We start from the raw sequence: 22,962 nt of genomic DNA on the forward strand, positions 1-22,962 counted from the left end.
CGGAGAAACGAACTGCAACAGACAGGACACCCCAGAGCTGCTTCCTCCAGAGCAGCAGCGTGAGAAAAACTTTTTTAAAAGCAAAGTTTCTAACCCAGCGACTTCTAGGTAAAATGTCCCAAGAACTGTGCATCAGCACACACTGAAGACAGGAGGGCTGAGGGCTTCTGCAGTTTGTCACGTGGGTGCATGCCCTTTGTCACAACTCACAGAGCCACACACTGAGGATTTGTGTACTTTTTATATGCATATTACACTTTAATTACAACCTTGCCGGGGGGGGGGAAAAAAGGAAAGTGCTCTAAAGACAACAAAGGTCTAAACCTGCTCAACTGAAGGCAGAAACACAGCCAACTTCCCAGCCTCTTGGCTAGAAAATCCTATTGTATCATCTCAGCTGTGGAAGATTAAAAAAAAAAAAATTTAAAAACCTGGCATGTGAACGTTTACTACTTTTTAAACTGGAAAAATAAATTTTTTTAAAAAAATAAGCACTAACCTCAATTTGCTGTTACTTTTTAACTTCCTGTTGGGAAACTAAAGAACAGAGCTTTTTTTTTGTACTGGGGATCGAACTCAGGACCTTGTGCTTGCGAAGCAGGCAGTGGAACCACTGAGCTAAATCCCTAGCCAAGAATAGAGCTTTTAAAGTGACCTACTTTCTATCTTTAGGTTTTGAAAACTAAACATTAAGCTTAACAGGCAAACAAAATAGACTTTAGGAAAAGATACAGGTTCTACTTTTCTTGTATAAGTTACTTAAGTCCAAATGTTAATTAAATCAATACTGCCCCCAGACTTTGATGTTAGTTACAACATAAAGGGCAACTAAAGTTTTGTCCCAAAAATAAAGTTCATTTCCCACAGAAATTAAAGCTAAAATTAAATTTTATAAAAAATGTGAATTAGATCTGCTTTACCCAAGGCCCAGCACAATGCTTAGAGGAAAATAAGCACTAAAACATATATGCATATATTCTGAAAGGATATATGACTAAAAGCATAAATACCCCTTGAAGAGATGAGTGGTTGAATAAACTGTATATCTACACAGTGGAGTACTATGCAGTTATAAAAAAGATGAGGGTGATCTCTCTGAATAACTATGGAGTGGTTTCCAGGATATGTTGCTAAGTGAAAAAGGCATAGCATGCTACTCTTCCCATGAGAAAGGAAGAGTATAGGGAAATGTTCAGGTATCTCCTTAATTTGTACAACAAGAAATCCAAGAGAGATAAACCAAAAAATAGTAATACTGAATACATGAGAGATAGGGTGTGGGTAGGAAGGGCTGGAAATGGAGAAGACACTTTTCTCAGGATGTGTTTTCTTACACTTCTGACTCAGACGAAGATCATGTTTCATATCTAAAATGTAAATAATTCTAATTAAATAAGACATAGGGGAAACCCAGAGTGTCATACAAACAGTAATAAATGGACTTATCTTTATTATAAATTGAGTAACATAACCACACAGAAGAGGAACTGTTAAGATTTTTAAAAATAACTCTGGACAACAGTAGCTGAGTACATATTATGAGACTAAATACAAAAAATAACTGTGGTCAAATACTGTAGTGTAGCAAATTAACTTTCACTTGGGTGTGACCTAGCAATTCTGTGTGTACATACTGGGATTGGGTGTAAGTGATGACACGGGGATATAAAAGCCATGTTTTGTGCTGTCAGAGACAGGAGTGACAAAGGGACATTTGCATGAGAACTACATCATTATGTTACAATCGGAGGGTTCACTGTGAATGTGTGGTACTCTGCTCTTGTGAGATACACAGATGGGCAGGAAAGAGAGACATGTTTAACACATACATCTCCTTGCTGTCTACCGAGAGGGACTGCAGGGCTGATACCACAGTACAATGGCAAACCAAGACTCCATGCTCCAAAGGCACCTGAGGATCCTTGGAGAAGTGGTTGCTTCCAAGATCCCAGCAGGGAAAGATAAGAAGCCTGGGGCATCTTATTGCACCAAAAGTACACCCGGTGAGGACCGGACAGACGCAGTGGCGGCACCACACTGTGAATGTACTAAGTGCCACTCAACATGCACTTGAAAGTGGTCAAGTCTGTATTATGTGAATTTCACCTAAATTTGAAAAAAGAATAGCAGCACATCAAAAGACACAGATGCCTACTTGAGGGAGCTCTCAATGGCCACCTCTGGGACAATTTAAACAACATATTAATGATCATGAGGGACTAGAACTCTTAGGGTTAACCAAGTGTTCAGGAATCCATACTTTTACAAAGAAATTGGGGAGAAAAGACATCGTGCCTTACAGCAAAGTTTCAATCAGTAAGTGTGGAAGGGGTGATGGAAAAAGAAAATCACACTTGTCAAACAGCATACTAATGATAGCTATGGGCGAAGGTCATCGATATGGGTTAAAATTTGCGGGCAGAAGTATGATGAGAAACAGGACAGTGGCTCGGCTTTAAAGTATGCCTCCACAAAGTACTCATTAAGTACAAAGGCAAAATTACTAACATCACCATGGAGAAGCCTGTTGGGCACCACCTTCTCTCACCGATCAAAGCAAGTATGCCCGAGAAAGATGGGTACTGGAAATTCATTTCCTCCATCAAACCAGAGCAGTCAGCAGGCAAAGGCAAAGTAAAAGACAATGCACCAAACAGGTGTCCAGGGCCAGGGATTTAGCTGAGTGGTTCCACTGCCTCCCTCAAAAACGCAAGGTCCTGAGTTTGAGTTTGATCCCCGGTACCAAAAAAATCCCCAAAAAACCAAAAACAGGTGTCCAGGTCTCCACAAACGTGCTGAGGACAAAACAAATACTGCAGAAATATCTTCAGAGGAAGAAACAGAAGACAGGATAACCAAACGCAATGTGGGACCCTGGGCTGGAACGGAAGGACAGGAGCAGGACACCTGGTAAAATTCACATGAGGTTTGCTGATTAGCTAAGCACGGTGTCAAAGTTAACCATATGGTTTAGAAAGCTGCACACAGGTTATGTAAGTTGTTGACACTGGGGGAAGCTGGGTGCAGATTATAAAGAAACTCTGTACTGTTTTTGCAAAATTTATCCTCAAGCTAAAATTAGGTCAAACTAAAAAAGTTTTAAAACACATTTATTATGTTTCAGTTTATTACTTGTGTTCAGCTCTCTCCTACAATCAGACTGGCGTTCTTCTCTGACACATTCACTAGAGCATCCCAGCCCCTGGCAGCGCCTTGGACAAAGTAGACATCCAACAGACAAAAGCAGAACATTTTTCCGTAAGCCCAAACCACAATGCCAGGGTCCAAGTGCTGGTAAATATTCTTATATCCTATTCTGCTTTATCTTATGAAGAAAAATAATCCAAAAACTTTTGATGCGCTTTTTTGTTTACAAATAAGAGCCAGGGCCGGGGATTTAGCTCAGTGGTTCTGGCACCTGCCTTGCAAGCACAAGGTCCCGAGTTCAATCCCTGGTACCAAAAAAAACAAAACAACAACAACAAAAAAACCCAAACAAATAAGAGCCAGTTTTTAATAAAGCGTTTTAATGTTTACACTGTGATAGCTAACAGAATTTGATGCCTGATCTTTTCATACTGTTTTCTCTATAAATATACCTTACACTCTTGATTCTAAGATGCACCTTTTCTTCCATAGCTTAGGTCAGGGTGATTCTTCCAGCATTTTCCATTTAGCAGAACTTCAAAACCACGTTGCACTTTCTGACTGACAGTACATTAGATTCACTGAACTATGGCAATGAGTAAGACATTTAAAAAATATTTTTGGACCTCCACTTCCAGCATGTCAACAGGAGCTCAGGGACTCACTCTCCAGTAAAATGGGGGACAATTATTATGCAAAATTCCACTTAGTCCATCTGGAAACTGCCTAAGGGCAAACAGCAAATGAAGAAACCCAGAGTGGAGAGAATCCAGGAAAATTCAGGAAGGTGCTAGCCCAGTACGGAAACCAAGACTACTGCCTCCCACAAGCGGTAAGGTAGAGACCCCACTCCACACTGCCACAGCCAAGAGCACAGGGCTCCCTGGCCGCACCTCCAACCTGGGGCTTTTACCCTGGAAGAAGCAGAGCTGCATCTTTTCTCCTCCTGCCCCAACTGCCCACTCTCTATGCTAAGTCCCAGGTGAGAGCGGTTGAGAACTGTAGATTCCCTTCTCCCCGGAGCCCACGTTGGTGGAACAAAGGCTCTACCTCGGGCACAGCTTACTGAGAATGCCAGGGCTCTGCCAACCTTCCCAGGGGTGCAGGGGCAGTGGTTCTACATGCAGAGAGGCAGCAAAACAGGAAGCCATGCCCATGCAGTGCTAAGCTAGAGTTGAGAGTTACTCAGAGATGCCTGTCACCCTGCCTACTCTCACCTCCAGAGCCCTACTGTGCCTGGAGCTATAACCAAGATCCTCCCTCTCTTCCCCCAGGAACTAGCATCCTTTGTAACAGTGTGTGGAAAGTTCAGTTCCAAGTCCTTTCTCGAAGCAGAGGTTGTATGGAGTGAAGGAAATGGAATGAATTGGGAATCCAATGAGGGCACAGGCGGATTTAGGGCTGGCCACTTCACAGGAGAGAACTGGAAAAGGTGGCGGCCAGGAGGGTCCCCTTGGGTGGGCCAGATGTCAAACACAGACCTCAGAAATTGTTTCCAAAGGAACCACAATTTGATGAGTCTGTAGTTATGTCCCAGGGCACTGCTGTAAACAATAAATCAGCTAGCAGGATGAAAGAAAGCCCTACCCTGACAATGATGGTGGGCACACTCACAGCTGTGCCTCCCCAGGAAAGACTTCAAACAACACTGGGTCCTCCAACAGAAAAATACAGTGCGTTACTGAATAAGCAAGCAACGGTAACCTCCGGGGGTCCCAGGAGAGGGAGGAGCTGCTAAAATATATTTAAGATGTCCAGAATCCACCAAAAGTACAAGATGCACAAAAAACTGGAAAGTTTACCCCAGAAAAAAAGCAGGCAATGGAAATTGCCTGCAAGTATAGTTGGATGGCAGATTCAAGAGTAAGGTCCAGGAAAAAAAAGGCTTACAGAACTAAAGAAAACTGGATGTGGCAGTACATGCCTATAAGCCCAGCACTCTGGAAGGCTGAAGGAGGATCGCAAGCTCAAGCCCAACCTGGGCAATTTGGTAATTTAGCAAGACCCTGTCTCAAAATATAAAATAAAAAAGGGCTGGAGATGTAGCCCAGTGTGGAGGCTCTGAACTCAATGCCAGGTTCTGCCAAAACCAAACAAAAAACCCCAACCCCACCCCTAATAATAATACAAAAAAGAGACAGAAGATAGCAATATTTTTAAAAAATGGAAATTAGAGAGCTGAAGAGAACCAAATTAAAGAAAATGCACCCTGGGGCCTTATGAATGGTAATTGTGCATCAATTAACTGGGCTAAGGGGATCACCCCCATCACTGGTAAAACATCACTTCTGGGGTGTTTATGAGGGTGTTTCTGGAAGAGAGAAGTGATTGAATTGGTAGACTGAGGAAGGAAGGTCTGCACCAGTGTGGGTAGGCATCACCCAATATAATGAGGGCCTGAAGAGATCAAAATGGTGGAGACAGGGCAACTCTGTTTCTCTCATCCTGCCCGCAGACGTCACCTTCTGCTGGCTCCTGGGTCTTCAGACTTGAATGAGGACTTACACCTTTCGCTCCGCTGGCTGGCCCTTAGGGGTTTAGATGCAATCAATTATACCACCAGATCTTGGTTCTCCAGCTTATAGGTGGGATCATGAACTTCTGGGTCTTCATAGTGACAGAAGCCAATTCCTAAAATACATCTCCTCAGCATCATTTAGATCATGGATATTCCCCAAAGGCCCACATTTTAAAGGCACGGTCCCCAGCCCACAGCACTATTGGGAGTTGGTGGAACCTTTAAGAGGTGGATCCTAGTGGAAGGAAGTTAGGTCCTTGAGGGTTGCCCTTGAAGGGGTTCTGGGACTCAAGCCCCATCTTGTTTTCTGGCCACATGAAATGAGCAGGCCTCCTCCACCATGTATTCCCCAATTTAAAGTACCACGACAGTCCCAAAGGAAACCCAGTCAAGTGACCATGGACTGAACTTCTGAAACTGTAAGCCAAAATAAACCTTCCCTCATTAGCTGATCTTCTTGGATACTGTATTTTTTTCACGGTGACAGAAAGCTGACATATACATCAGAATACACAGCCTATTTCTCTGAAGACCCCTAACACAAGCTTGAATAATAGATTTGGCATCAGAAAGAACAAACTTGATAATAGATCTAGAGGTTATGTAAGGTGAAGAAGAGAGAAATGAACAAAGCCTGAGAGAAATGTAGGATACCTTTTAGCATACCAAACTATGTGTAGTGGGAACATCAGAAGGAAAGAGTAATACAAAGAAAAAATATTCAGAGAAATAAGGACTACTTCCCAAATTTATTGAAAAACAATTGCCTACCCATCTAAAGAGCTCAACAACTCTAAGCAGGATAAACACAGAGACCTACAGACACATCATGATAAAAATGATAATCATAAGAAAATCCTAAAAGCAAAAAAGAGAAAAATGATATATACCTACAAGGAATCCAAGTAAGATTAACAGCTGGCTTCTCTATAGAGATAGAAGCTGGGAGGCAGTGGAATAACACAAAGCACTCAAAACACTGTCAACCAAGAATCCTACGCCCAGGAAAGCTATCTTTCAAAAGGGAAGGTGAAATAGAAACTTTCCAAAATAGACAAAAACTGAAGGAAGTCACTGATAGCAGACCATGTAAGAAATACCACGGGGAGTTCTTCAGGCTCAAAAAAGTGACCCCAGATGGTAACTCAAAGCCACACAGGCCAAGTGGAGTGGTTCATACCAGTAATCCCTGCTATTCAGGAGGCTGAAGCAGGAAGAGAGCATATTTGAGGCCAGCCTGGGCAACTTAGTGAGACCCTCTCAAAACGAGATTTAAAAAGGGTTCAGTGGGGAGATCAGATGGGAAGAATGAGGCCTAATTTGTCTCCTCAATGAGCACTGAGAAGAAAGAGAGCATGCAAGCATGCTAAAATGCTGCAGGGAAAAGTAAAAACACCTGAGGTTAAGTTGTTTACCTGGAGAAGTACCTTGGAGGGTGGAAAACAGATGAGTCCTGTGGAACTCTAACTGCTCGTGCCCGTGTCTGAGTGAATAAAGCCAAGGTGCACCAATCATTTGGGACTCTATGTGGAAGGGAGACAGGAGCCCCCCAGATTTTAACCTGTTTCTTTCTGTCTCTTTATTTTTCATCCTTGTCACCCCTTGGGGTCAAGTTCGAGCTTGTAGGCTGGTTCCTGCAACTTAGGATGTAACTCAGAATCCCCCAGGCCCCGGGTTCAATCTCCAGTACATCTCCACACACATACACAAGTCCACACAAAGAGCACAGGTAGTTATGCAACTATAAGAAGTCACTACAAATGTGCATTTTTTTCTTTTCTCTCCATTAACTAATTTTAAAAGTGTACAAAATTATGCATATAAATACACTGCAAGATTTATAACATAGAAATATATAAGTAGCATAACTGCCAATAACAGCACAAAGGAGGTAAGTGGAAATAAAACAAGCTAAAGAAATGATGACAGATAGTAAAATCAGAATGGTGCATAATGACAGATGATAAAATTGTAATTATAACAATACACTGTAAGGTTTGTAAGATTAATAGATGTAAATATATACAACAACACAAGGGGAAAAGTGATAGAGCTATGTAGGAGTTAATATTTATATTACTAGAAGGAAGCTACTATAAATCTAAAGCTGATTCTTAAAACTTAGAAAATAAAAAACTGAAAATCTTTAATGAAATTAAAATGCTACATTAGAATTCAATAAATACAAAACAAAGCAGTAAAAGATGAACAGAGAAACAAAAAAGACACGAGACAGAAAAAACAGAATACACCCAACTATATCAATAACAACATTAATTATGAATGGATAAACAGACAAATCAAAAGGCAGAGATTATCAGACTCAATTTTAAAAGTATGGTCCAATTATATATTGTCCACAGGAGACACACCATAATTCAGACATAAATATATTAAAGTAAAAGAATGTAAAATGGTTCAGCCATTTTGGAAAAGTCTGGCTGTCCCTCGATTACACAGAGTTTCCATATGACCTGGCAATGCCACCCTTCAGTAAATACCCAAGAGAAATCCAAACATACGTCCACACAGAAGCATGTCCGTGGATGTTTACAGCAGCCCCATTCATAGGGCCAAAAGGGAGAAACAACTCAAGTGACCAGTGGATGAACGGACTGACAAATGTGGTGCGCTCGTGTAAGGGGAAATTATTCAGCTCTGAAAAGAAGTGAAGTACTGACACATGCCACTGAGTGAAAGGGGCCTCGAAGACCACACTTTGCAACTGCACTTAAATGGAAGCCCGGAACAGGGAAACCTACAATGATGGAGCACAGATTAATAGCAAATTGCCACAGGGAGGGCAGAGGCATGTGAGAAGCAGGGCGCTAACAGCTAAAGGGCACAGGATCCTCTCCTGAAGTGAAGAAAATGCTGTGACACTGACTGGTGATGGATGCACACACCTGTGAAGACACCAACACACACTGAGTTGCACACTGTAAATGGCTGAATTGTATAGTACATCACAGCTCAGTACAGCAAGTTTAAACATTTTTAAATATTTTTGCTGCTCAAGGAATCATTCATACACCAAATGATTATTAGATGTGTATGAAGCACCAAGCGCTGGGTCAGGCACAGGGCTCTATGGTGCTGAACCGGTTCTGCCGGGCTCCAGATTGCACCTGACCCAAGGAGCAGCCCAACTCTCACTGGTGAGAGTTGTGCTTATTCCTGTCTCGCTCTCACAACACCGCCTACAACTTTCACAACCTGCCATTCCACATAACTAAAATTCTGCCTCATTTTAACTTGGGAATCCTGAATGCCCTGCTGAAACTGGCCCCTGCCCTAAACCCGTTTCCCTGGCAGCTCATGACGTATCTATCTGCAGGAAGGAGGTACTATTTCCTGGAGTTGTTACAAGGATTAAATGAAGTAATACACACAACATGCTTAGAAAAGGACAAGCACTCTGTGATCGCCTCTCATTCTAGCTGATGGCGTCGTGTTCATTTACATGTAGCTTATCCTGACAGTCCCTGCTCAAAAGCAAGAAGTTTATTTTTTTTCATATCAGTAGCATATAATACATTGCTGGACACATGATGGGTACATGTAAGGGACCAGTGAATGAATAATAAAAACTATTAGTCCAAGCCAAGGGTGGCACACACCTGTATTCCCAGCACTCTGAAAAACTGGGGCAGGAAGACTGGAAGTTTGAGCCCAGTCTGGGAAATTTAGTGACTGTGCAAGATCCTGTCTTCAAATAAAAGATAAAAGGGGTGGAGGTGTAGCTCGGCACAAACACCCTGAGTTCAATCCCCAATACAGGGCAGGAGGGTGGGAGGGCAGTATTAGTCTACCAATGTCAAAGGTTATGCATTTAACCATTGTTTTCAAACAAAAACTAGAGTACATGGTTTATGGTTATACTAGAATCGAACATCTCAAATCAGTCTGCCCTGCAAAATCTAGACTGAACTATCTAGAAAGAATCCAAATGCTCGACAGTTAAGAGTGGTTACATAAACGAGAGCAATTCCAAACGGGATTTACAAGAGGCTGGTGCTGCTGATACCTGAGAGCATAGGGAAGAACCAATGAGCAGGGAAATAGCAGAGAGAAGAGGTGCACAGAAGACAGCAGAGCTGGCCAGAGGGTGAAGATCAGAGGACTAGCTGTGTGTGTGTTGAGCACTGCACGGTCAGACATTCTCTACCTCCTGTGAATTACCCCTGAAGCTATAGTCAGCTGAAGAAGAAAAATAATAATACTTCTAATGCCCCAACTGAATGGCATGAAGTCTCCAAAACCTTAAATCTTCTAAGACACAGAAGGATCAAGTTTCTCCACAACTCCAATACTGCTTCCTGATAAGAAAAAACCCACATACTTCCCTTACGGTATCTCAGAAGCAGATTTTTAACAGTAGCTGTTTGTTTAGTTTATGTCAGGGATGATCAACAGTTTCATTAAACTAAGTATTCAAGATTCTTCCTGATTAAGTCTTACTTGGTACAATAAGAAACTAAAATCTAAAAGGTATATATTTCTACACAAAAAATTTGCCTTTGGCAAAACTTTTACTTGTTTTTTTACCTCAGGATTAAAGCCCAACTCAAAGAGAGTACAAAAAGAGTATTACACTTGCTTCAACTACTGAGCATATGGTTTTCATTTACATTTGCTTATTTTATTGATAAGTGAATCCAGGGCAGCCACACTGAGCTACATCTCCAGCCCCTCTTTTAATTTTTTGAGACAGGGTCTTGCTAATACCCAGCCTAGGCTTGAATTTTGAATCCTCCTGCCTCAGCCTCCCAGAGTGCTGGGATTACAGGCATGTACCACCATGCCCAGCTTTATATTTGTTCATTTTGTACAAAGAGGTGCACATGTGTAGAAAATATATATGTATAAAATATACATGCACACCCAGAGATATGTTACCTAATAAACACATCAGAAACAAAATTGGGTCTGAACAATCGTTTCAGTTGTCTTCATATGACTCAATACAGTGAGGTCAGTGATGGCTTCTTCAAACAGCCCACGTGATAACTCTAACTTGAGTTAATCAAAATAAATATGTTCACCTCCTTCCTTCCTCCTCTCTTCCTATCATTTGTCAGGTTAAGATAAGGAAAAGAGGTAAAATGAATTTATTCCATATATTTTCTCTTCCAAAAAAAAGATAAAGAAATGTATTGCCCTGAATATAATTCCAATCAATAAAAGATGACTCTGTCAAAACACAGTTCAATAATCTAAACACAGTTTTAAAAAAATTATTCCAACCAGAATTTCTCCTTGCCCCTTTCTAAAGTACTTTGGCCTACGGAGAAATCAGTCAAGGCATGTAGTTTAAATCATTAACTACATACCACCACACATTAGCATAATTGGCATGTAAATTTCATGAAGGCACTGATTATGTCCTTCTAAGTGTTATACAACACCCAGTACAAGAAAGCTTATTAAACATTTATGATATGATGATTAGTTTAAAAATGCCAAAGAAAAGTCTTTGTTATTCAACTTGGCTGTCATGTATAATATAAACCACTGATCAGTATCTATTTCTCCCAGTGCAACTGTAAGAAATTGAAAACAAAATAAACCCCACTGGAATTAGAAATTCTGTCTCCTCTGTCCAAGAATATCATTTTGTTTTTGTGTCAAAAGAAATTGCCAGCAGAGAGAATGCAACAGGTAGGTTGCTAAGATATTTAACCTAAGCATTTATGCACTATTTGCCAAGCAAAAAGCCCACTGCATTTCATGCACATCGCCAGAGACATTTTCCTCACCTTTCCCATTTTGCCACGTAGTGTACCAGGACAGAGTAAGGAAGGAAGTGATAAATGCTAAAGCAGTGGCCACAGTTCCATTGCGGAGCCTCATCTCATTTCATCGTCACACTGGTGCAGAGGTTTGTGATGACGACCAGGACTATTTTCTCTTTAGCTGGAAGTCAACGGAATCCAATCCTCCTGGCTCCCAACCAATAAAAACAATCAATGTGAGAGGTTCATTTCAGATGCTCGCAGGCGGCGTCTACAGTAATACCATTCACAATTACCACTCAGGATTGTCTTTGCAGGCTTCAAATGCGATGTCTCCGGCTCTTTTCCTCCTAAGGGAGGAGGGCAGAGAAAGAAAAACTTGCTCAATAATGCAAAGCATAGATTTCTTCATTTATTATTCACCATTATAAAGAGACTTTTGGCAGGACTAAACTGTATCTATGATGACCATCCCTACATCTAAATTACTTTAAATATACTAGGATTATATGGTCCTTCTCTGCAAGAAATAAAAGCTTCAAACTTCATTTCCTCCTTTCTGGTTCTGTCTGTAGAAAGAGAAGTGTTATTCATTTAAAGAGAGAAACTGTAGGGCTCACAGATTCCAAGATGATAACTCTAATAATCACACAATGTTTCCTAAGAAACACTCCCCGGCCCCCCAGCATTCCTACTGCACAGTAACAAGCAACATTTTAAAAAACCAAAAAAAAAAAAAAAAGGAAAGAAAGTTAATGGAGTAAATAAGGGTAAAAAGACCTGGGTCCTAGATCCAGCTCTGACAGTTGTGTGATTCTTGGGGTGTCCCTTATCTTGATGTCAAAGCTTTTTTATAAAATGAGAAATCACCTGTCCTATCTCCTCTTTCATATATGATCATAAATGGTAAGAAGGTTAGCATTATTATTGCTATTTATCATCATAAAATAAGCTCAGTCTTCTCAGTGATTAACCCATTCCCAGGGTGTAAAGTAGAAACATTTATACAATTAGAAAATGAACCTGCCTCGTGTGGTGGTGAATGCTTATAATTTCAGCTCTCTGGGAGGTTGAAACAAGAGGATCATGAGTTCCAGTCCAGCCCGAGCACATTAATGAAACCCTGTCTAAAAATATAAAAAAGGCTGGGGATGTAGCTCAGTGCAAAGGCCCTGGGTTCAATCCCAGCACCACAAAAGAAGCAATCCAGTCCATCCTCTTATCAGCCAGGGCCCAGCACTAGGCATTAACTCTCTAAATTAAATCTAGGAGATCAACATCCAGCTAACAAAACTGCTTGGAAAATGGAAAGAAATGAGGCCATCCAAGGTACTTAGCATAACACCCAACACACACTAGGTCTCAATAAATATTAACTGTATTAAAAACTAAAATAAAACAAAGGCAGCAGGCCAATGGTTCAATCCACTCCATGCATAACTGGTCTCATTACCTAGAGCCAGGTCCAGCAATTAGAAATGTGCATTGATTCCTGGTGGCCTCAACGGGACCACAAGGCAATATAGTAATGACACTCTAGTGGGATGAGTTAATGGACTTCCCAAACTGCTAACAAACCTGAGGGACAATTGTCTCAGTGAAGAGCTAGCTGATGAAAGCAGCCCTCTGAAGGCGACTCAGAAACTACCACTTTAGTTACTTCTTACCACTGAACAGGAGAAGAAATCCCCACTGGTAACAAAAGATCACGAGGGCATAGTAATAAAAAAAGACAATGACAGCCACTGAAACTCACTAAGTACTCCCCCTATGCTGAGTCCATTATGTGGTTTAAACCTTCACAAAGTCCTATGAAGCTAGCATTATTAATATCATTTGACACACAAGGAAATTCACCCAGAGAGAAAACTAATTCATATGACTCCACGGTTCAAGCACTTAGCCACTACCTTTTGCCCCTTAAATTCGGCCACCTGCTGAATGTGTCTGTTAAGGTACAACAGATGGGCCTAGTGAGGTATAAGGTGCAAAATTCACAGGAATTTTTAAAGTCTAAACATACAACTGTCAATAAATTTCTCACTTCCAGCAGCCTTTGGCTAATCCTCCACCTCACCCCTGAACCCCCAACAAAGGGTGCCTGTTACCCACTTTGGCTAGCATCTCTAATTTCCATTTTAGGAACTCTGAACTCCTAGTACACTGCTCCCTCTTATTACCTGAGCACAAGGAGGGCCAAAGACATTCTCACTTAAAGTTAGCATTGCTAAGACCAAATTTATTCACCTTCCTTCGTTAAGATAACTTATTATTAAACATGCACATTTTTGCAGTTTTAGAATTAAAATGTTAGCCAGGTATGACAGTACATGCTTATAATCCCAGCTACTCAAAAAGCTGAGGCAGGAGAATCCCAAGTTCTTGTCTTGAAAATTAAAAAGTAATAAATTAATTAAAATTAAAAAGGCTGGAGATGTAGCATAGCAAGCACTCCCTGAGGAATCCCCAGCACCACCCAAAATAAAAACTTCATGGCAAAAAAAGAAAATGCTATAATTTAAAATTCTGTTTAGTATCTAATACATTGCCTTAAATTAATAAGTGCCCCTCATCTTAATTATAAAAGACAGCCTGTAATCCCAGCACTCTGGAAGGCTGAGGCAGGAAAATATCTAAGTTCAAGCACAGCCTGGGTAACATAGCAAGACCTTATCAAAACAAATTCTAAAAAGGGCTGAGGCAGTAGCTTAGAACAAAGGTCCCAGGTTCAATCTCCAGCACCATGAAAAAATTGAAAAAGGAAGCAATAACTTAGTGAATTATATAATTTAGAATTGTAATCCCAATGTGACATAAAATAAAAATGCTTATGACCTTCAGTTGCTATGTACTTAGCCATATTTTACTTAATTTGTCTTATTTTTAATTTTTTAATTTGCCTCATTAAACATTCAATTAATAATGAGGAAATAAGCACAGAATCATAAAGGATATTTTAAAACAATTTTATAAAATACCAAAAAAGGCAGTATAACTTCAGTATAAATGCATAAAGTAAAACAAACTCTAAAATTGAATTAGACTATGATATACTACCCATAATACATGAAAAGCATAAGAAATATTAAAAACTAATCCCGGAAGTTAGCAAACTCTGGTTCGAAGACAATATTTACAATGAATTCTGTTAATAAAACCTAAACTTTCACAAGAAAAATAGCAGAGCATTTTACTCGGTGAGAATGTAGTCACACATTTTTAATTAGGGTTTCTAAACTACTGAAGCTTAACTGCGCATCACAAGTGAATAAAATCTCCAGACAAGAGCAAAACTAGGGAGCTACGTGCTGTTCAATCAGGAGAGGCAGCAGACAGGCTAGCTTGTTGGACGCAGCCAAGCCACATTTTTATCAATGTACACAACTGCAAACACTCTAATCTAGCTCCTTGGAGCTGAGATTTATCACTTAGCATATTTGCATCTTCAAACAACAAAAAGGATAAGTTACAATTATAGTCATTTCTCCATACTCATAAAGATGAATGGAATATTCAACTCAAGAGCTCAGAATGAACAATCTGTTTTGTTAACATACCTAACAATCGTATATCGTAACATTCTTATTTTTCCTTATTGGGTACAAAAACCTTCACTTACAGTGTTCTCTGAAATAGTGTGCTCCATGGCTCTGAAAAACTTTGCTGAGCAGTTGGCATACTCCTTAATCAGTACCCCACTGACAAACAGGGATGCCCGAAGAATACAAGGCTCGATCCATGATATCCACAAACCATGAAAAGCATGACGTAGGACTATATAGCTCTGCACGCAATTATGTTAAAATTCATACTTCCCGCTTATACAGTAGTTTCTCTTCAATACAGTTTACATAATTTCATCGTCCAGTGCCTTTTTTGGATTTACACTTGTGAGTTAAAGAAACCTATTCAGCCTAACCTGCCAGTAAAACTATTTTTTAGACATTCAGTAAAAGAAACATCCACCATACAAAGGCATATCCTTTGATTCTAAATTTAGAGTCTACCTTCAAACCAAGGACTTTCCTATTCTTTATCTTCTACCCAAAGACTCATCCGACAGCCAAAGCACGACAGCAAAATATAAGGAAAGGATCAAGAACACACCCTGAGCCTACTCGGATTTGGCAACTGGGGAAGCAAGCAATGAATGGGCTCCCCAGAAACAAGGCTGCGAGAAATAAAAGCAACCAGGCGTGTGAGTGGCTCAGCTGCCAGCTTTGGAACGCATGCCTTCCGGATGTCACTGGGCACATCTAGCGGCATCGCCCAGTGGACTCAACCTAGGGTCCCACGCATAGCTTCCTCCGGATGGGGGAAACTGAGGCCCGGGGAGTCTCCACTCCGTAGGGACAGTCGCAGCCTTGGCTGCACAACCCGAGCCCCAGGCCGAAAGCAGCCTGCCTCGCCCCCGTCCCACCTGCGCTGCGGGCACCGCGAGCCCCTCGGCTCCGCAGCCCTGGAGATGCACACTTCACTCCACTTTGCGGGAAAGTCTGCGAGCGCCGCGACTGCACCGGGAAAGCTGGGGCTGCGGTGGGGGGAGCAGGAGGGCGGCCCGGCCCCGGTCCAGCCCGCGCCCCGCGGCCCCGCGCGCCCGAGGGAACAGCGCTCGGCGTGCGCGCTCCAGCCCGGCCCGGCGCAGCGCAGCAGCTCCGTCACCAGCAGGTGGACTCCCGTAATCCTGCGCCCCAGCACCCCGCCGTCGGCGCCGCCCCTCCGCCAGGCGCCCCTCCGCGCAGCCGCCTTGCACTCCCCCACCCCAAGCCGCCGCGCGCCACTGCTGCTCCAGGCCCCTCACCTGCAGCAGACGCCGAGCTCCTGCCACGGCCGCGGGCAGCGCTGCTGTGGCCTCGGCCTCTGCCGCCGTCGACTGCCCCGCCCTCCCCGCCGAGGCCCCGCCCCATCCCGGCCCCGCCTGCGACCCCAGCAGCCATTGGCCGCCATCGGCTGCACCTCCCGCCCCGCGTGCCTCACCACCTTCACCAGTTGACTGCGCGCCTGTCACTTAGGAGGCGCTGTAGCGCAGCCTATATAACTCTCGTGAGCCCTTCCCACCCCCACCCCCCACATTTAATGTCACAGCGAGGTCTGGAGTGACGCTGCGGGCTCCAGGCCTGGGCTGTCCCTGCTGCCACTTCTGGCTTTAATCTGCCCCGGCTGCCAACAAAGACCCGGGTGAGCCCGGCCTCCGCTTCGGCGCGCGGCCCGATCACCATGGGCTGCCTCAGCCTCGGCCTCTTTCCACGGCGCCGGTTGCTGTCCCAGTGACAAGTCCAGGTCTAACCCAGTAGTAATCACCTCCCAAGTCCTGTGATCCCAGGCATCTCGCCGACCATTCCCAGCAATGGTCGTTGTCCCCAACCTAGCGAAGAGGCGAACTGAACGCAGGGACAATGTCTTAATAAGCCACTAGGAAGAACAAATGTAAGAGGATTTAAGTGCACATTGTTTGTGTGCCTATGTCCCTGATTTCTCCACTATGCCGTGGTATATCTATAGGGGTGGGCTGCCCCTACTTCTCTTAGTATCCTTGCCTATTTACTTGCCATATACCAAGCGGAGTGGTAAGATCTTCATTGCATCACGTCGTATTCCAATCCGTTTTGTATATGAGGAAACTGGAACTCAGAGAGGTTAAAGAGCTTACCCAAGGTCACACAGCTGCTAAGTGGCAGACCTGGGTTCCAATTTCACTGATCTCTTCACTGGTACAAAGAAATTTTTACAACACTCTAAGGTAATATTTACAGGGAATCAAAAGACCAAAGATTAAAGAGACAGCCTTGTTCCTGCCAAAGTCCCGAGGTAATAAAATAGATCCTTCTCTAAAAGCTGTAATTCAAAGATTGAAAACACCAACATCATCAATCAGAATGAGGGGTTTTTTTCCCCCAAAAAAACTTCCTATATGATTTTATTGTTGTCTCCAGATTACAATTAATCAGCTATGGCATGTATAGGTTATTCAGCTCTCCTGAGGTCAGGTTTCTCTCCATGGGTGTTAAACAGAAAAGTGCAGGAAGAGACACATGACACCCTCTTTCCTTGGTCTCCTACTGACTTAGAGAGATCAGACAGAAAAGTTTCTTTACTGTCCAGCTCTGTGGACATAACTTGCTGAGGCGACTACAATACCCAGGGACAACTCTACTATCTACTTTGGGGGATGTGGAAGCAGGTTTCCTGCCAAAGACATTGCCAGGGAGCAAGCTGGCCACAGATTTCATGACAGATATAAGCAGTAAAGCCTGAAGCTAGGGCCAGGGATTTAGCTCAGTGGTTTCTGCCCCTGCTGCGAAAGCACAAGGACCCGAGTTCGATCCCTGGTACCAAAATCAAACAAAAGAAAAAAAAAAAAAGAATGAGGCACAGGATGTTGGCAGGATGGCTTCAATGGGACAGTGCTTCTGAAACTTTGCTGGGGAGTTAGCTCAGTGGTTCAGCCACCTGCCTCGAAAGACTGAGGCCATTCCAGGATACACTTTTTTTCGGTACCAGGAATAGAACTCAGGACCTTTCACTTCCGGGGCTGTCAGCCTTCAGGGTGCCACTGAGCTACCTCCCAGGCCCCAGGATACACTTTTTGATACATTGTTGGACATGTTATATCTAAAAAAGCTCCTGGAAATAGAGAGCCCAGGCCTTGCTATACAGTGCTCTTAGTGACAGACAAACTGCTTCTTGGAGATGAGGAAAATATTGCCATTTGATGAGAGAGAGAGACAGACAGAGAGACTCTCAAGCCATTTCCACAGGAATGCCCAAAAGGCCAACCAGCACAAGTAGCTATTCTCCGTTTCATAGAGGAAGAAACTGAGATATTAAGTCACTTGGAAGATAAAAATAGTAATTTAGACAACTAGTGAATGACCACATCAGAACTCAAATCCAGAATTCTAGACTCCTACAGAACTCCAGCACTCTCTCTGCTCTTAGCTTGAGCAACCACACTCTTTGTTGAGTGAGTGAATAATTTTAAAACGCAGTCTCCTCTACTTTCTCCATTATTTTTCTCTCTTGTTGGAGGAAGGAAATGAAAGCAGTCACAGACATGCTCTAAAGAGAGGGATATGTCAGAGGAGAAGAAAGGTAGGGAGACAAGCTTCAGGTACAAACTCAATTCCCGTATTCAGAAAGACAGCAAAAATCCCCCACCCCCACCCCCGACTCTGGTTAGTGGCAAAACTCACAGAAAACAAAAAAGCAAATGTAAACAACACAACTGCCTTGCTTTGGGAACCTTTGTGAGGTACTTTGCCTTACTCCAACTGGCAGTTTTCTAAGAAATTTGGTGTTACAGTTACACTGTGTCAAACCATTCACATTGTTGCTAAGGAAGGTGTAAATTTCATATAGTTTCCCTAAGAAATTGGAATCCCAAGAAATATGTGTCATCCGAGTATGGCTGACAATTAATGATTCATCATAATTCTGCAGAGTACACAATCTTGACTTTTCCAACTACTTCTGTGATGGCTGTTTATTTAACAGTCAATCCAGACCCTACCGAGTTCCACTGAATTCGTTTGCATGCTTTCCCAAGATTATTTGCCTAATCTAGCACTCTTTTTTTTTTCTTGTCTACTTCTGTAGTTTCTCTTTTTGCCTTCTCTGAACTTTTATTTCATCCTGCCAGTGGGATTGTAGCCAAGAAGTCCTGCCTATAACATCACCATTCTATAATATGTTTCCAACAAAGCTGGTGTCTCTTTGCAAATATTTTCATTATCCCACAAATATTTCTGAGTGGCTATGACTACAGAGGCAGCTGGTACCTCCCCAAGAAGTGCCCACAGACTAGTGGGAGACAGAGATAAGTAATTAAACCACAGGGCAGTGCCACACAGGGCTGCAACAGCAGATAGGATGGGACCATTAATCAGATTCTCTGGGCAGAGAAGGCTTCCTGGAAGTGACATTTGAGCTAAAAACAGACTACTCACGGGAAATGAATCTTTTCCTTTTATCTCTTTGATGGTGAGTAGGTGGTTGCTGGTGGTGCTATGGCTATATCAATCAGCTTCTAAGAAATCAAGTGCAAGATATCTGGTTCTTTTCGATGCCACCTTCTCTGTGCATAAACAATCAAACCTGCATCATTTATGAGTATTTATAGATGTGATTTGGGTGTCTTGGCTACTTGCTCAAGTGGAATCTTTTTTTGAGGGGGTACCAAGGATCAAACTTGGGACCTTGTGCTTTCAAGTCTGGCGGCAGAACCACTGAGCTAAATCCCTGGGCCCTTCAGGTGGAATCTTTTTTCAGTACATGAGCTTCAAAAGGAATCATCACATTAGGAGGTTCTCCCTGGCTTGTTAGTTTGCTATTGCTGTTTTGAGCTGGAAGTCTTGCTAAGTTGTCCATGCTGGCCTCAAACTTTCAATCCACCCACCTCAGCCTCCTGAGTAGTTAGTGGTAGCATGTACACTCCACCCATCTCCTACTTCGTTTGTTTTTGTTTTTGTTTTTGTTTTTTGGTCATTCTTGAAATCAAAGAGCAACTTTTATTTTCAACGAATATGCCTACAAGAGATGGTTCATTGATCTACTATAAACAAGACTCTCTTCACATACAGCACCAAAATATACATTTAAAAAATTAAAAAGGCTCAGTGGTGCCAAGCCTGCCTTGTAAGCTCAAGGTCCTGAGTTCAATCCCCAGTACCACACACACACACACACAAAATTTAAAAACACACAGCCCCACCTCTCAAACACACATCTCTCCAGAAGCCACACAGCTCGGACCAAAAGGGAAAAAACAAGTCAAACTCAATACCCTCACACAAAAGTCATCTTTGAATTAGGATTTACAAATTTATATAGTCTTTCCTATGAAAAATAAATGAAAAACAAGGGTTAAGGAAAAACTGAAAATAAAGGCCTGACAGGACTTAGGAAAATTAAGAAAACATGCTGTCTGCCTGCGAGCTACAGAAAGCAAAAGAACGATCAGTGCTCTTCATGTGCTCTGAATGGGAGGCCTTACGTTAGCGGGTACTCCCTAATAATGCAGCACTCAATGACAAGGTAAACCCGCAGGAGTCAGAAACACCAGGAGCACTGGGACAGTAACCAGCAACATGTCGAAATCCTTAGGATGTACCATAGTGCATAGACCGCTCAGACTTCTGAAGTGTCTTTCACACGGGGTTGCCAGCATTTAAAAGGGACACATTCCCTTAAAAAAAAGATTCCAGGTCAAAAAAAAAGTACAGGGGCTGGGGATTTAGCTCAGTGGTTCCACCACCAGCTCAAGGTCCCTAGTTCGATCCTCAGTACCAAAAACAAAAAAGTACAAGGGGGTGAAGGGTTCTCTACTACAGTGAAAATCTTTCAGTCACAGTCTGAGGGGAGGTGAGTCCTGTGCCATCACGACAGTGCCAGGGTCTGCCTGCACCAGCTCTACTTGGGCTCCTCAGTCACACCCTTGCTGAGGTCTGTCATTCAGGGACATTTTACTTTCTTCTGGCCCAGCTCATTCTGAGCCCAAAGTAGTAGTTTCAGTAATTTTGCCAGCTTGCGTGTTGACTCACGATTTTCATAATCTAAAACAGCTTGGTTAACTTCACTCCACACCTTTTGCCTCTGCATCATGTGGAAAAGGTCTCTGAAGGGTGACTCCTCCAGGCTGTCAAAGGCCAGCAGGGCCAGTGTGCACTCCATCTCTGTGAGGCACTCTCTGCTCTCCTCGCCTTGCTCTGCCAGCTGTGTCTAGGCGAACACCAGTACCACCTCAGTCTTACGCAGGCAGCTATCAGCACAATCAAATGCTGTTGCTGCAGATGAAAGTAAAAACAGAGGGCCGGGGATTTAGCTCAGTGGTGCCGCTGCCTGCCTTGCAAGTGCAAGGACTCGAAGTTCGATCCCCAGTACAAAAAAAAAAGAAAGTAAAAACAGAGCTTTGGATGGAGGCTGTTGATCAAGGCGATGGCCTCCTGAATCTGACCCTTCAGAATCATCTCGAGAATCTTGATCTGTTCAAGTGTTGCAAGATCCACATTCAGTTCAAATTCCATTCAAAATTTTTCTGCTGCTTCTTTAAATCCCTTTGTGACCAGGTAGTTCATGATGAGTCGATTTATGTCTACTCACTGGACATGTAAGTTATTGAGCCTTTTCATCCACTCATCTTTTGTGATTTCATCGGGCTTTTCTGCATAACTCATTCTGATTTATTTCATGCTAATCCCACCTCCCACTCGATGCAGTATGGGCTCCCAGGCCGTTCCTGGGGCCGGGGAGGACCAGGTCTCAATATGTAGTTTAGGGTGGCCTTGAACTTACTGTGTAACCAGGCTAGCCGTGAACTCTAAGTCCTCCTGCCTCAGCCTCCAGAGCTCTAGAGTTATAGATAGGCAGCACCATGTCTGCTATCTCCTGGCTTTTTTACACAGTTTGTTGAGGTAGTACATTGCTAATTGCTGGACAGTACGCTTTATTGCTTTCATCTAGAAACTATAGCAGACCTGGGACCAAGATGGGCTGTAAGGGACTATTAACCCTTTGTTAACCACGGAGTGTTTTAGACTCAGTGTAGAAATTATTTGTTACGTAACCAGATAGCGCACATGAGACCCAAGAAATTTAATGAGAAAGAACCAACACCACATTTCACATGTGGACATGAGGGCTCATCCAGATAAAGGACAGATGAATTTAGCAGAAACCTAAATTACTTCCATTTTTAATTTTTATTCTTTCTTTTCACATTTTTGTTCATTCAAGTTCCCTTTGAAATGCACCTTTCCTGTGCTCGCTTTGGCAGCACATATACTGAAATGCACCTTTCCTATTTCTGAGTCCCACCATTGGGGCAGATGTACCTATCAGGTTATTCAGATAAAAGCTAGATTACATGGCTACTAGGGATAGAATGTTAAGACCTATGTAAGTGCTGTAGCCTATGGTGTTTACATATGTGTACAAGACACTACTAACTGCCTCCCTAAGAAAACCCTAAAATAAAAGAGAATCCAACTATCTTACTGGGAACAGGCTGCCTTCCTTGCATTGTTAGAACAATCAGCAATGTCTTATGGCAGCAAAAGTCTCTGCCAAGATAATTTAAGAAGCTTGGCGGGATTGTTTTTCCCTTGTAAGTGACTTAGCCACACCATTAAAGCTGACTCACTTGTTTTTATTATATTTGATGTACACTCAGAAGACACAGTGGAAGAGAATTATGTGCCAGAGAATTATAGAGCTTTAAGGATTTTCTTTTTCTTTTTCTTCCTTTGTGAATTTGGTACTTGTAAAAGATGCTAGATCAACAGCTATGCATCTTAAATTCACCCATGTATGAAACCAATTTCAGCAGTTCAACTGCACTATTCTATCAATTCATTGCAAACAGAATAAAAAGCTTTATTCACATAATGTATCCCGAACCATGACCATCAATCCTGGAGTTATGGGTGTCTGGACAATGGAATGTATGCTACATTTCCATGCCTCAGGTGTTTCTTTACCCTATTTGAGGGGAACTGAACATACCAACTATGAGTATGTCAGTCAGAGTCCAGTTAGGAAAAGAAGGAGGAGAAGCAAGAAGAAGAG

General features: G+C 42.6%; 1 protein-coding gene and 1 pseudogene across 5 annotated transcripts in view; both read right to left on the minus strand.

The window, feature by feature from the left end:
* Nucleotides 1-16,289, minus strand: part of Mgat4a (alpha-1,3-mannosyl-glycoprotein 4-beta-N-acetylglucosaminyltransferase A) — a 119,627-nt gene extending 103,338 nt beyond the window's left edge. For 3 of the 5 annotated variants that reach the window (XM_013072164.3, XM_013072163.3, XM_004844415.4), the window contains exons 1-2: nucleotides 16,202-16,287; nucleotides 11,425-11,750 (exon numbers count right to left, since the gene is read on the minus strand). In XM_013072164.3, the coding sequence (XP_012927618.1) occupies nucleotides 11,425-11,518 (94 nt within the window). In that variant the 5' untranslated portion in view covers nucleotides 11,519-11,750; nucleotides 16,202-16,287. Of the gene's footprint in view, nucleotides 1-11,424; nucleotides 11,751-15,820; nucleotides 15,979-16,201 lie in introns of those variants that run through there. The other 2 variants (XM_004844417.3, XM_087203410.1) reach the window with 2 other exon arrangements.
* Nucleotides 16,290-20,566: 4,277 nt separating this feature from the next.
* Nucleotides 20,567-21,583, minus strand: LOC101723558 (glucose-induced degradation protein 8 homolog; annotated as a pseudogene).
* Between the last annotated feature and the right edge of the window lie 1,379 nt (nucleotides 21,584-22,962).

This window comes from Heterocephalus glaber, unplaced genomic scaffold (genome assembly GCF_053883595.1).
Source record: "Heterocephalus glaber isolate CG9 unplaced genomic scaffold, H.glaber_assembly_v1.0 deba00000470, whole genome shotgun sequence".
Taxonomy (NCBI): domain Eukaryota; kingdom Metazoa; phylum Chordata; class Mammalia; order Rodentia; family Bathyergidae; genus Heterocephalus; species Heterocephalus glaber.